Genomic DNA, 13,056 nt, shown 5'->3' with positions numbered 1-13,056 from the left:
ATTCATATGCAAAAGTACTTCAAGCTAACAGTCTGAACTTGGGCAAATTCCAGGAAGCAACAATGCTGAGTATCATGATGCAGCATCTCTGCCCTGCTTCATCTCTGGGGGAAGACCTTACACTAATCATTATGAGCAGTGACTGATGCTGGAGAATTCTGTACACGATCCCAAAGTTCAATTTGGACTTTAATGTAAGCAAGAGTCTGGGAGGACATACCTGTGATAACATCTTGTTATCTTCTTCCAGTAACTTGACTTTGCTTTCTAGCTGCCTGATGTAGGCGGAAGCGGAATCTGTAAAAGAAATACAATATTGTAGTTAGGAATAGGTGAGAGACAGAGATCTGGCTATTGTCACTAAGACTGGACAAGTTTTGTCTCTTTGTAGACATTGATTAGAGATACAGCACTGAAACAGGCCCTTCGGCCCACCGAGTCTGTGCCGAACATCAACCACCCATTTATACTAATCCTACACTAATCCCATATTCCTACCAAACATCCCCACCTGTCCCTATATTTCCCTACCACCTACCTATACTAGTGACAATTTATAATGGCCAATTTACCAATTTACCTGCAAGTCTTTTGGCTTGTGGGAGGAAACCGGAGCACCCGGAGAAAACCCACACAGACACAGGGAGAACTTGCAAACTCCACACAGGCAGTACCCGGAATCGAACCCGGGTCCCTGGAGCTGTGAGGCTGCGGTGCTAACCACTGCGCCGCCCTGGATTGACTAATCCTTCCTGAAATCCTTTAAATTTAGGAATATGGTGCTGGATTTACAATCAAGTATTTGCAATGAAGCAGAAACTGGGAGAAAAAGAACCGAGTTTCTCAACAACTGTTGAATCTTTTTCAAAATCTGAAATATTTTCATTCCCTAAAATCCATTAAAGCACACAATGAGGTCTTGGGAAGCAGTGGAATGGCATTGGCTGTCCGTTATACAGCCAGCCCAACATTCAGTTCAATTGACATTAATGGGACTGAATATCGGGCAGTGAGTATAACAAGCGAGCAATGTCATACCGCTCGCTTTACATTACAGGCCACGACAAATATATACCCAACATTTTTTGTAAACCTTGTATGAGACACATTTTAAAGACCCACTGAGGTATAGATGCAAATTAATGATGTCAGATATGGACTATAAGGTCCCATTTATGCAACAACTTGTATTTCTATAGTGCCTTTAATGTAATAAAATGGCCCAAGGAGCATAATAAAGCAAAATTTGGCATCATGCCACAGGAGGCAACATTAAGACAGATGGCCAAAAGCTTGGTCAAAGAGGTAGATGTTAAGGACCTTCTTAAAAGAGGTAAGAGAGATAGAGAGGCAGAGAGGTTTAGGGAGAGAATTCCAGAACTTAGGGCCGAGGCAGCTGAAGGCGCGGCCATTAATGTTGGAGAGATTAAAATCGGGGATGTTCAAGAAGCCAGAATTAGAGGAGGGCAGATATCTCGGAGGGGCTGGAGAAGTTTACAGAGATAAGGAGGGGCCAGGCCATGGAGGGCTTTGAAAACAATGATGAGAATTTTAAAAGGCGGCATTGCTTGACCATGGCCTGAGTAGGATTTTCTCAGTCTGGCATTTTGATGGTATAAATAGAGGGTCTGGGTCAGAGATCTGCATGAGGGTTGGCATAAACATCTTGATGCCAATTTCCAACCATGTGATATAATGTGAGCTTTCAGTGCAAGGGTTGGGCAAGTAACCTAATGCCTCCCAGTGCATGAAGTAAATGAGGAGCAGTCTGCTCTATCCACGTTGAAAGATTGTTATCTGCTCAGGTCATCCTGACCCAAACTGACTGCACGATGCAAGACTGATAATATGAACAGTCAGTAAAATAAACCTAGCTTAGCAGAACACGACTGTATTCCAAAAGTCACATCCCTTCACAGCAAACATCTATCCCAACAATAACTAAGCAGGAAAGACAACACAGCATTTTATTAAAACATGAAAGAATAAGGGATGTTCTGAAGCAGAGAAAGTTGTCAGAAGCTTAAAGACATTGGAATTTGGAAATGATGCATAGCTTGAGTGGTTATGAACAGTGTAAAATGTAAACAACAAAAATTGGCACCGACAGATTGGGTTCTTGCAGATTCCCTTTCAAAATCAACCACTATTCCTCCATCACAGTAAAGGGCTGAATTGCATTCTGCTTTTCTTAATCCAGTCCCATAATTCAAATTATCTCTGATAATTCAAATTCCTCAGCACTAAATTCCTGATTTGCTGTGTTGTTTACATTGCTTAATTCAAATTATTGGGTAATTCTTTATTTAGTACAAAAATGACTTTGAGTCATCAATTGTAGACTATTTGCAGAATAGGACAAATAAGGAAGATAGAGTTATATAGCATCTTCCACAATCTCAGCATGTCCAAAATACTTTAAGCCAATGACGTACTTTTGAAGTGCAGTCACTGTTGTAATGTAGAAAGTGTAATGACTGATTTGCACACAGCAAGCTCCCACAAACAGCAATGTGATAATGACCAGATAATTTTAGTGGTGCCAACTGAGGCATCAGTGTTGGTCAGGAGAATTCTCATGTTCTTCTTTCAATAGTGCCGTGGAATCCTTTACATCCAACCGAGAGGACAGGTGGGGCCACGGATTAACATCTCATCCGAAAGGCAGCACCTCCGACAATCACTGCACTCCCTCAGCACTGCACTGAAATTTCAACCGAGATTATCTCATCAAGTGGGAGCTGAACGGAAAACCTTCTGACCCAGAAGCAAAATATTGCTTAAAAAAAGTTCCAAATCTGGCTCTGACTCTAACACTAATATCATCTCTCACTGAATGTGTAAGAAACAACAAATGAAGTGCAATCGCTACTTTTTAAATATAAACCAAATTTATGTTAAAAAATACTCTGATCGTGATAATAGATAGTAGACCCGTATAAATCTCACAGCAGCTGCTGGTTTTCGAACTGTGCTGGATACTATCACAATATGTTCCTATATGGAGATTCTATTTGCAATGATAGCACTGCACAAGCTGATCAAATTTTAGTATCTGTTGACTCTCCAGAACATTATTTTTGTTGATGAAAGTCTGCTTTCTGAAATGAGAGCACAGTATTCCTATCAGCAGTTGACATAGCCTTTCAGAAGTTAGATCAGGGCATCTCAACATTTGCAGCCCCATTACCCCGTCACAAAAGAAAAGATTGTGCCAAAATTTAGGGTAGCCCCCTAGGAGTCTGCCAACCCTGGAATACACCAATACCTACATGAGGGAAGCCACTACAATGTACCAACATCTATGGGAGGGTGGGTATAGGGGGAAGCCTCTAGAATGCACCAATATTTACATAGGGGGCATCTCTAGACTGCACCAACATCTACGGGGGGGGGGGGGGGGGGGGAGCTTCTACAATGCACCAATATTTACAGGGGGAGCCTCCAGAATGCACCAACATCTATGGCGGGATGAGGGGGAGGCAGTGGGGGGGCGTCCTCTAGAATGCACCAAAATTTACAGGAAAATCCTCTCAAATGCACCAATCTTTACTTGGGGTGGAGGGGGGGGGGGGGGGCGGGTGGTCACCGAGAATGCTTCAACATTTACAGGGAAAACTTCAGAATGCACTAATATTTACAGAAAAGTTTGGAAACCTCTGGTGTACTGTGTCTTTAGTGGTGATACATTTTCACCTTAGATGAGCAGGGTAGGGTGAGTGCAGGAGGAGAGTTCCTATTTGTGCACAGAGTTGGGTTTTTGAAGAAACAGATATAAAACCACACCTTCATAACATGCCCATCTCCGGTTACATAACTTTACTATTCCTTGCATAACATTGACACCTTTTTAAATCAACAGTGTGTTATTTGAGTCAGGGGCACATATTTCTGACATCAATACAGCACTATAAAATAGGTTTAAGGAGTATTTTAAAAGGAGTATCTTAAAAGGAGGACCGAAAGATGGAAAGGGTTAGGGAGGGAATTCCAGAGCTTAGTGCTGCCACTGATGATGGGGCGAAGGGAGTCGAAGATGCCCCTTGGGGACAGTTCGCATCCCGAAAGTGACTCAGTGTGTTAAAGGACTAAGGCATGAGGAATGACTAGATCAGATTTGAAAGGAGGGGTCTTACTTTGTGGTTTTGAATATATGTAAGATGATAAATGTACATGAATGTAGATCCAAACTCCCGACGACAAAGTAAACTGTGACAGAAGGACAAGGTCACTTAGGTTCAACTAATAAAAAGGAAAATTGAAAACGGACATCAGGAAGTTTGTTTCCACAAAGTTCTGTGGTCAATCTATGAAATTGATTTCTGGGCCTGCATAATAGAGGCAAAACTGTGGAATAATTTCAAGAAACAACTGGATGCTGTGATGAGGTAGGGAAGGGAACAATATTGTCTTTTGGGATAGATCAGCTATGGTGGGCCAAATGGCCTTCCTCATCAGTGGGCTTGTGATAAGGAATAAAGAAAACTACAATCCTGAATGAAGGACCTCCCTAACTCACCATGTTGCAATGCCAAGCTGATTATGAACCTAAATCTCAAATATGCCCTGTTGCACCAGTTCTCAAATGTTGACAAATATTAGAAGGATTTGCACATAGGGTTAGCTGAAGTAGGAGGGAACTTGTATGCAGCATAGGCCTGTTGGGCCAAACATGCTACTTCTACCAGACCTCATTTCATTTTCACTGTGAATCACAATATTTAACCTAGTCACATAGACTGTACAGCATAGAAACAGGCCATTCATCCCAGCTGGTCTGTGCTGGTGATTAGACTCCACAGGATTCGCCTCCCATTGCATCTAGTTCATCTCAGCCTTTCACAAACCTTTCTATTCCCTTTTTCTCTCATGCACCGTCTAAGCTGTTTGCCTCAATCATTTCCTGTGGTAGCAAGTTCCACATTCTAACCACTCCTCTCCTTATCTCCCTATTGGACTTTTGGTAGGGTTTCAGTGGTGAGTTGGGGGTGGGGGTGGGGGTGGGGGTGCGTGTGGGGGGCGTGTGTTGGGGATGGAGAGGAGCATAATTCTCTCAGGGAGATAAACATTTCTGTTTTCAGCAGTCTGCTCTTGGAAAATATTCTTTCATCATGACTAGAAACTCAATTTACCTTGAAACAGTAAAGACTTGAAAGGGTTTGGTATTGGAAACCAGCTTTACCGGCTTGTCGAAACACTGCCAACATTCCCATCATTCCTTGTGTCGCCGTTAATGCTTTGAAAAGTATAGATGGATCTTATCAACCCGACAGCTCCTTCTAATGAGTCACACCTGCTTTCTAAATTTCACAATGTTTCATAACAACTTATTAAAAATGTAACAGGAGATGCTTGGACTGTCAGCTTCGAGTTTACTCTCAGTTAGGAAGTGATGTAAAGGGTGGAACTACTCCCTGGACAATGCTAACTTGTAGTGAGGTTTGTCCTGCTTTCTTCAACTGGGAACAGGAGGGAAGAACTCACAATAACCCCAAATATTGTTGCCAGTCACTGCTGAGGTCATAATTTTAACAAATCAATATTTGTTTTTAAAAATCGATCACATTGAAGCCAATTAAACTGATTCAGAAAACAAATTGTACCCAGTTTGGTTAGATTTGAATGGCCTATTCCTTTAAGAAAAATGACACAGTGCAAGCACTTCTTCCAAAGTATTGGAAGCAGGGTGGGACTTGAGAGCTCTGGGGCAGGATTTTTCACAATGGGTCAGGACCCCGGCGCCAGGGTCAAATGCCTATCATAACCCCGCACTGTGTGAGGATCACCCGGCAGTTATTTTCCCCCAAAATGGCCATTTAGTGGCCAACAGGAGACCCTCCAGCACTGAAGCAGCAACAGCTTGCAGTTCAAGTAAGTGAGAGAGAGGGCTCCTCCATTTTTGAGGCACGCACTCTCCAATATTTTAAACTTTTAAATTTAAAAGCATCTTCAGGAGCCAGGCCACCATTGTGGAGGGGAAACCCCTCCTGAAGGCAGCCTGCTGCTGCAGCTGTAACCAGCGCTCCAGGTAGGTGGGGAGGGTCTCAAAGCCTGCCTGGAACGCTGGTCCCCCTGGACTGCTGCCGGGAGCCCATCTCTAGGCACCTGACCTGTCCCCGATCCCACCTCCGGGAAAATGGCCCTGGGGCAGGATGGTGCTGGCAAACCAGAACGCCTGTCAGCGCCACAAATTTTCACACCTGCCCCCCTCCACACCGGGTCCTAAAAATCCTGAACTCATAACCAAAAATACTGCAGAGTCTCCCGAGTACAGCAGGATTACTGCTTCCGCCAAATGCAGTGAGTGGAGGATAGTTACAGAATACAAGTTGTGCATAAAACAAATCCCAGTCACTCACTGCAGCGTGGTCTCCAGGCATGAGTGACCAGGAGATTACCTGATCATCTCAATTCTGGCCTGGTGCCATCATATGCAGCCATTAAATTAATTGAATAACAACTTGTATTACTGTAGCGCATTATGTACATAGTAGACATCTCTGTGAGCTTTTACAGGGCAGCGGAGAGTGAAATGGACACAACACAAACAGGGTGAAAGGGAACAGTGCACGGTTGAAAAGAAGGACCTTACAAAACGGGAAAGGTAAAAACCCATATTTAAACGGCACCTTATCATGTCCTCAGAGCATCCCAAAATGCTTCACAACCAATGAATTATTTCCACGGTGCATTCTCCACTGTTATGTGGACAAATAAAATAGCCACTTTGTGCAGAGCAAGGTTCCACACCCACAAGTGAAATGAAAGACCAATTATTGGTGGTGTCTGATGAGGAAAAAATGTCAGCCACAACCAATGAGATAGAAAAAAACAAACTGCACCCCACCACCCACTCGAAAACAATAAGGTTTTTGTTAGTGGGCTATGATTGGTTGGAACAGCTTGGTACCAGCAGCAGGTTTATATTTTGATTGGTTCTTTTTTTCGTCTGTGATAGGTGGATTTCCTCAGTTGGCCATGGGAGCAAGCTGGCCCCAGGTACTTATTGACTGTATTGTGTACCTGAATGTCAAGAAGTTACATCTATAAGAGGCTAGACAGGCTTGTTTTATTATGGTATTTAAATATTGCTTAAAGAGGGGTATGGGCGTATGTGTGGATGTAACATAAAACACCGACTCAGTATTTGCTGTACAGCTTTGGGTGAAGGGGTTTAAAATGCCTTTTCCTTTGTACTCAGGACTTCGTGCTCCATTGCCTTAAAATGTTTCTACTCCAACCTAGGGTGTTTTTGGGGGTCAGGCTGAACCAAGAGTGCTTACATAGAAACATAGAAAATAGGAGCAAGAGTAGGCCATTTGGCCCTTCGAGCCTGCTCTGCCATTCATTATGATCATGGCTGATCATCCAACTCAGTAGCCTGTTCCTGCTTTCACGCCATACCCTTTGATCCCTTTAGACCCAAGAGCTATATCTAACTCCTTCTGGAAAACATACAATGTTTTGGCCTAAACTGCTTTCCGTGGTAGTGAATTCCACAGGCTCACCACTCTCTGGGTGAAGAAATTTCTCATCTCAGTCCTGAAAGGTTTACCCCATATCCTTAGACTATGACCCCTGGTTCTGGACTCCCCCACCATCGGGAACATCCTTCCTGCATCTACCCTGTCAAGTCCCGTTAGAATTTTATAGGTTTCTATGAGATCCCCCCTCACTCTTCTGAACTCCAGCGAATATAATCCTAACCGACTCAATCTCTCCTCATATGTCATTCCACCATCCCAGGAATCAGTCTGGTAAACCTTCGCTGCATTCCCTCTATAGCAAGAACATCCTTCCTCAGATAAGGAGACCAAAACTGCACACAATATTCCAGGTGTGGCCTCACCAAGGCCCTGTATAATTGCAGAAAGACATCCCCTGCTCCTGTACTCGAATTCTCTCGCTATGAAGGCCAACATACCATTTGCCTTTTTTACCGCCTGTTGCACCTGCTTGCTTACCTTCAGCGACTGGTGCACGAGAACACCCAGGTCTCGCTGCATATTCCCCTTTCTCAGTTTATAGTCGTTCAGATAATAATCTGCCTTCCTGATTTTGCTACCAAAGTGGATAACCTCACATTTATCCACATTATACTGCATCTGCCATGCATTTGCCCACTCACTCAACTTGTCCAAATCACCCTGAAGCCTCTCTGCATCCTCCTCACAACTCATCCTCCCACCCAGTTTTGTGTCATCTGCAAATTTGGAGATATTACATTTAGTGATATTACATTTAGTTCCCTCATCTAAATCATTAATATATATTGTGAATAGCTGGGGTCCTAGCACTGATCCCTGCGGTACCCCACTGGTCACTGCCTGCCATTCAAAAAAAGACCCATTTATCCCTACTCTTTGTTTCCTGTCCGCCAATCAAATTTCTATCCATCACAATACACGACCCCCAATCCCATGTGCTACCAACTGAGGGAAGCTTATATTCAATGGAAGCTTTTGAAGGCAGTGAAGGAGATGACAAATTGGAGATCTTGTTGCAGGGCATTCCAAAGGGTGAGGACATGGTGTCTGAGAATTGTATCTTCAAGAGGCAGCTCTTGACTGGGGCAGAGATCAGTCATATCAAAGGTAAGGAACAGATGAACAGGAGTAGGCCATTCAGCCCCTTGATCCTGTTCCGCCATTCAATTAGACCATGGCTGATCTTAACTCCATCTACCCACCTTGGTTCCATAATGTTTAAAAGTCTTATCTAATAAAAATAAATGCCTTTATCGATAATACTTGATATCCTTGTGCCTCAAGGGGTCAGAGAGGAATTTTCCAGGAATTTTCATTTATTTTCTCTTTTTTTTTTGCCTCTTGGGAGTTTGCATGACTTTGGGAATGGGGGTGGGGTGAGGGAGTGTTTAGTCATGGCGACCAGCCAATGTGAGTGTGGGGCAGGCTTATTGGACCAGCTGCTTTTTTCTGCCCACCAATGTTGAATGTTTGTACAACACACCTTGTAAAGGATAGTAATGTTGATCTGACCTCATTAATAAAATCACTGATGAGGCCATAGCAGTCATAAGTCTGCACTAATCAATTATACAAGCCAGTTGAATGACAGCAAATCAAAAAATTAGCTAACACTTTCTGTATTTCAGCATTGTACATGATTTCTGATTATATGAGTGAATTGAAATTCAACACTTGAAAGAGACATGCATTAATCTAAACAGCTTGTAGATCAGGTCAAATACAAAATCCAGCTCTGCTCCCAACCACCTGATCAGCAGTGTGCAGAATTCCTTCTCCTGACTGAACACTGAGTCTGCCGGAGGACGCAGTGGAGGGGGAGAATAGAAAAACAAGCAGCTCTCGTGCAGCTCCTTGTGACAGGCTGAAGCTGGTGTCAGGTCTCCTGCCCATCTCCTCATTCACCAGCAATACATGCTGTGTTTTAGAGCCAGGGAATGTAGAGAAAGCTTTCATCCATTTCAGTTCAACTACAATTTAAAATAGTTGCTCAAAGAAAGACATACAGACAGGTGAACACACTTCAGTGTTCTGATGAAAGGTCACAGACCTGAAATGTTGACTTCTCTCTCCACAGATTCTGCCTGACCTGCTGAGAATTTCCAGCACTTTCTGTATTTATTTTATATTTCAGAATTACTTGGCTTTGGGATATCCTGAGGTCATGAAAGCCGTTATATAAATGCAATTATTTCCCTTTGCAAAGAGCAATCACACTATTGAAAGGGTTTCATAATCAAGTCTAATGATTTGACCACCAGCTCATCAACTAAGCAGGTTTGAATTCCAAAGATGATTTTCAATTCACTCCTCCACTTTCTTTTTAGACTTACTAGAGGCACCTTGGTCAAATGAGGCCTGGACTGTGAAAGGAAACCACTCCACAGTGAGTTAAAGTGAATTACTAAGAAGCCACCAGTCCTTAAGCCTCTTTCTATTCCTCGTGACCCTGTAATCATGTCTGCACCTGGTCATCTAAGCCTTGGGTCACACTGTGAAGCCGCTTGTTCAGACACTCACTCCCTGATCAGGCCTTGGCCGGCAATGAAGCTGTGACTAGAACGACAAACTATACGCACAACTTGAACTCCTTCGGCTAGCAACGGGTCACAGGATTCACTCAGCATTACACAAAATGTGCAGCCAAACAGCTTGCCCATTTACCTCACAGCGTCAAATATGCATGACCCCTCTTAATAGTTTCACACATAGTCTCTCTGAAAGAGCTGCCACTTCAAAGACTAGTGTGCATTTCAAATACACTTCTGCATGGATGGTCCATTCAAACCAAAGTATACAGAGTTGTTGGAGAGGTTTATATATGGGTGATGTCTATTTTATTGCAGATTCTATAAATAAAGAGAGGATTTGGGAGAGTCCAATTGTCACATGGGGAGAAGCAGAAAGGCTGTTTGTTGATTTAAAAAAAAAAATCTTCATTATGCACCAGATGGGACAGTGCGCAAAATCATTCTAAAGTCATCAGGACTAACTAGACAGTCGCTGTGCAGTGATTGAATAATAAAACCTGCTGCCAAACAACTACTGCTGCACCAACAGAGCACTTTGTAAAGGAAGACAGGTGCTGACGCAGGAAAGGGCTCTGATTTCTCATTGGTTTCAAATCCATGAACTTGCCACTAACCTATTCTCAGTGAACTCCACCTCTGCTATTAAAACAAAAACCTGCAGGTTCAAACATCTGCACAGAATCTCCTGAGGCTTTTTGGCTGATCTATTTTGCAAGAGTGGCACAGGAGGATTTTTTTTAATCTGCGGAAATTCACATCTAACAAATTTTACACCGAAACATCACTTCTGCCTCACTTACACCAGTGAAGAAAACTACAGGAGGAACCTGCCTGAGACAGGTGGGAAATTCATTTGAGTATAAAAGCAGGGGTGTGGACATCCTGTGCGCCAACTCCTGGTGTTCATACGTGCAGGATGGTCACAAAACTCTCATGTGAACTGGGTGCCCAGCGTTGCAAATGGTAAATACGCAGAAATCCACTTAATCAAGCCACAGTGTTAAACTGAGATTATTTCATCTACCTTGCTTCATTTTCTTTCTCTCAAAGAATCTTTGGGCCAATTGCTATGTTGCATCCATTCTATTAATGCCACTAGTATCTGTTGCTGATAGCAACTGGTTTCCCAGTTGGAATTCCTTCATCTGATCTTTTCGGCCCTTTTATCTCCTCGCTTCTTACCGTCCAAGGCCCCAAACACTCCTTCCAAGTCAAACAGCGATTTACTTGTACTTCCTTCAATTTATTTGTATTCCCTGCTCACGATGTGGTCACCTCTACATTGGGAGACCAAACAAAGACTGCGTGACTCCGTGCTTCCAGTCGCCTGTCATTTTAATTCTCCACCTTGCTCCCACTCTGACCTTTCCGTCCTTGGCCTGCTACGATGTTCTAGTGAAGCTCAATGCAAGCGAAGAACAGCACCTCATCTTTCAACTGGGTACTTTACAGCTTTCAACATTGAGTTCAACAATTTTAGATCACAATCTCTGCCTCCATTTTGTTTTGTGTTTCTTTGTTGGTTTGTTTTTTTTTACCTCTTGTTTCTCTCTTATCTCCTTTACTTTGTGTTTGGACTGCAGCTATCCTGCCATTCACACCTCTCTAGACACATTGATCGGAATTTCATGTGGCAGCAGAAGCCCCACCCACCAGCTTAAAAGCCGAGGGAGCGCCCACCTCCGCTGGGCATGGAAGCCGCACAACAATTTTATGCAGGCCAAGAACTTAATTCGCCTCAGGCGGGGCTTCTGCCCCTCTGAGGCAGAAAGTCCCACCTTCGAGCTCTTCAGTCCCAGCAGCACTAATGGGAGTAGTGGCCACTACTGGGACTGCACCCAGCCAGAAGAGGGCCGTGAACGTCAGCCTCCATAAAGGTGAGTGGGGTTTTGAGACTCACCGCGGACAATCGTTTGGGCCCCAGGCAATGGGGGTCATTCAGGAGGATGGGAGGGCCCTTTTTTGAGTATAGGGTGGGGCTCACTCCTCCCTCCCCCTAGCCCCGCCCCCACCACATCCCATCCCCAGGCCCGCAAGGAGGCCGCCAGGTAGTTGTTGAACTTCCCGGCCGCCACTGGTAAAATACCAGCGGCGGAGGGAGGAGGCCCTTAACTGGCCAGTAATTGGCCACTCAACGGTCTCAAATGGCAAAATGGCAGTGGGGGCTGGTAGGCAACCAGAACGGCACCCCCTGCCTCCCACTTGCTTTACAACCCCACCTCCCCCTCCCCTCCCCACCACCGAGGGTAAAATTCAGTCATCTTTTGTTTCTTTACTTGTCCTATTACAATTGGCTTTGGCTTTGCACCATATTGTCATTTAATCTTCCCTGCCCTCCACCCTATCACAGACCTTCCCTTCTGTTCTTCTTCCCACCCTCACCCCTTTTCACTTGCTCAAAACCTATGAAATTTCTAACTTTTCTCAGTTCTGATGAAAGGGCACAGACCTGAAATGTCAACTCTGTTTCTCTCTACACAGATGCAGCCAGACCTGCTGAGCATTTCCTGTTTCTATTTCTGAATTGCGCTTTTAACTTTATGGATCTCTTTAAATTTCACCCACACACAGCTTTCCACTCATATCTCTCACATGCTCCCCACACACACCCAAACCTGCTCTGAAAGGGATTATAATTAAGGTAATAATCAGACGACAAAAAACACCACTGGGTGCAAACAGCCACATTGCATGTCAGGTCAATCTTCAAAATCATGTGCGTGTAAATTGTCTCATATATAAAAGAAAGTTTGCCTGTAAAGTGAACCAGAAGACATTTGGATCTTACACAGAGTGACCTCTCTCTGCTGCTGTACACAGTGGAGTCATTACTTTGTGTTGTCTGATGCTGCACGCCAATAAGTTTATTTTCAGGCTTTAAGATTGTCAGATCAGTTCAAATTTGTTACCGAAGCAAAAAAGGAAGACAAAACATACTATCACAACCACAGAGCAGAAAATAAGGCTAATATTTTAGCTGATAGTGGGTGCACACCCAAAATGTCATGCCCTATCTTTTCTCTTTACAAATTCTGATT

The 13,056-nt window shown here is 43.8% G+C and overlaps 1 protein-coding gene across 7 annotated transcripts in view; it reads right to left on the bottom strand.

Annotated features, from left to right (window-relative positions):
* ccdc85ca (coiled-coil domain containing 85C, a) overlaps nucleotides 1-13,056 on the bottom strand; it is a 226,826-nt gene that overhangs the window by 91,106 nt on the left and 122,664 nt on the right. For all 7 annotated transcript variants that reach the window (XM_068038695.1, XM_068038697.1, XM_068038698.1 and 4 more), the window contains exon 2: nucleotides 221-297. In XM_068038695.1, the coding sequence (XP_067894796.1) occupies nucleotides 221-297 (77 nt within the window). The remainder of the gene's footprint in view (nucleotides 1-220; nucleotides 298-13,056) is intronic.

This window comes from Heterodontus francisci, chromosome 9, assembly GCF_036365525.1.
Source record: "Heterodontus francisci isolate sHetFra1 chromosome 9, sHetFra1.hap1, whole genome shotgun sequence".
Lineage (NCBI taxonomy): Eukaryota > Metazoa > Chordata > Chondrichthyes > Heterodontiformes > Heterodontidae > Heterodontus > Heterodontus francisci.
The sequence above is the reverse complement of the archived record's forward strand: the minus strand, read 5'-3'. Positions and strand labels throughout refer to the sequence as shown.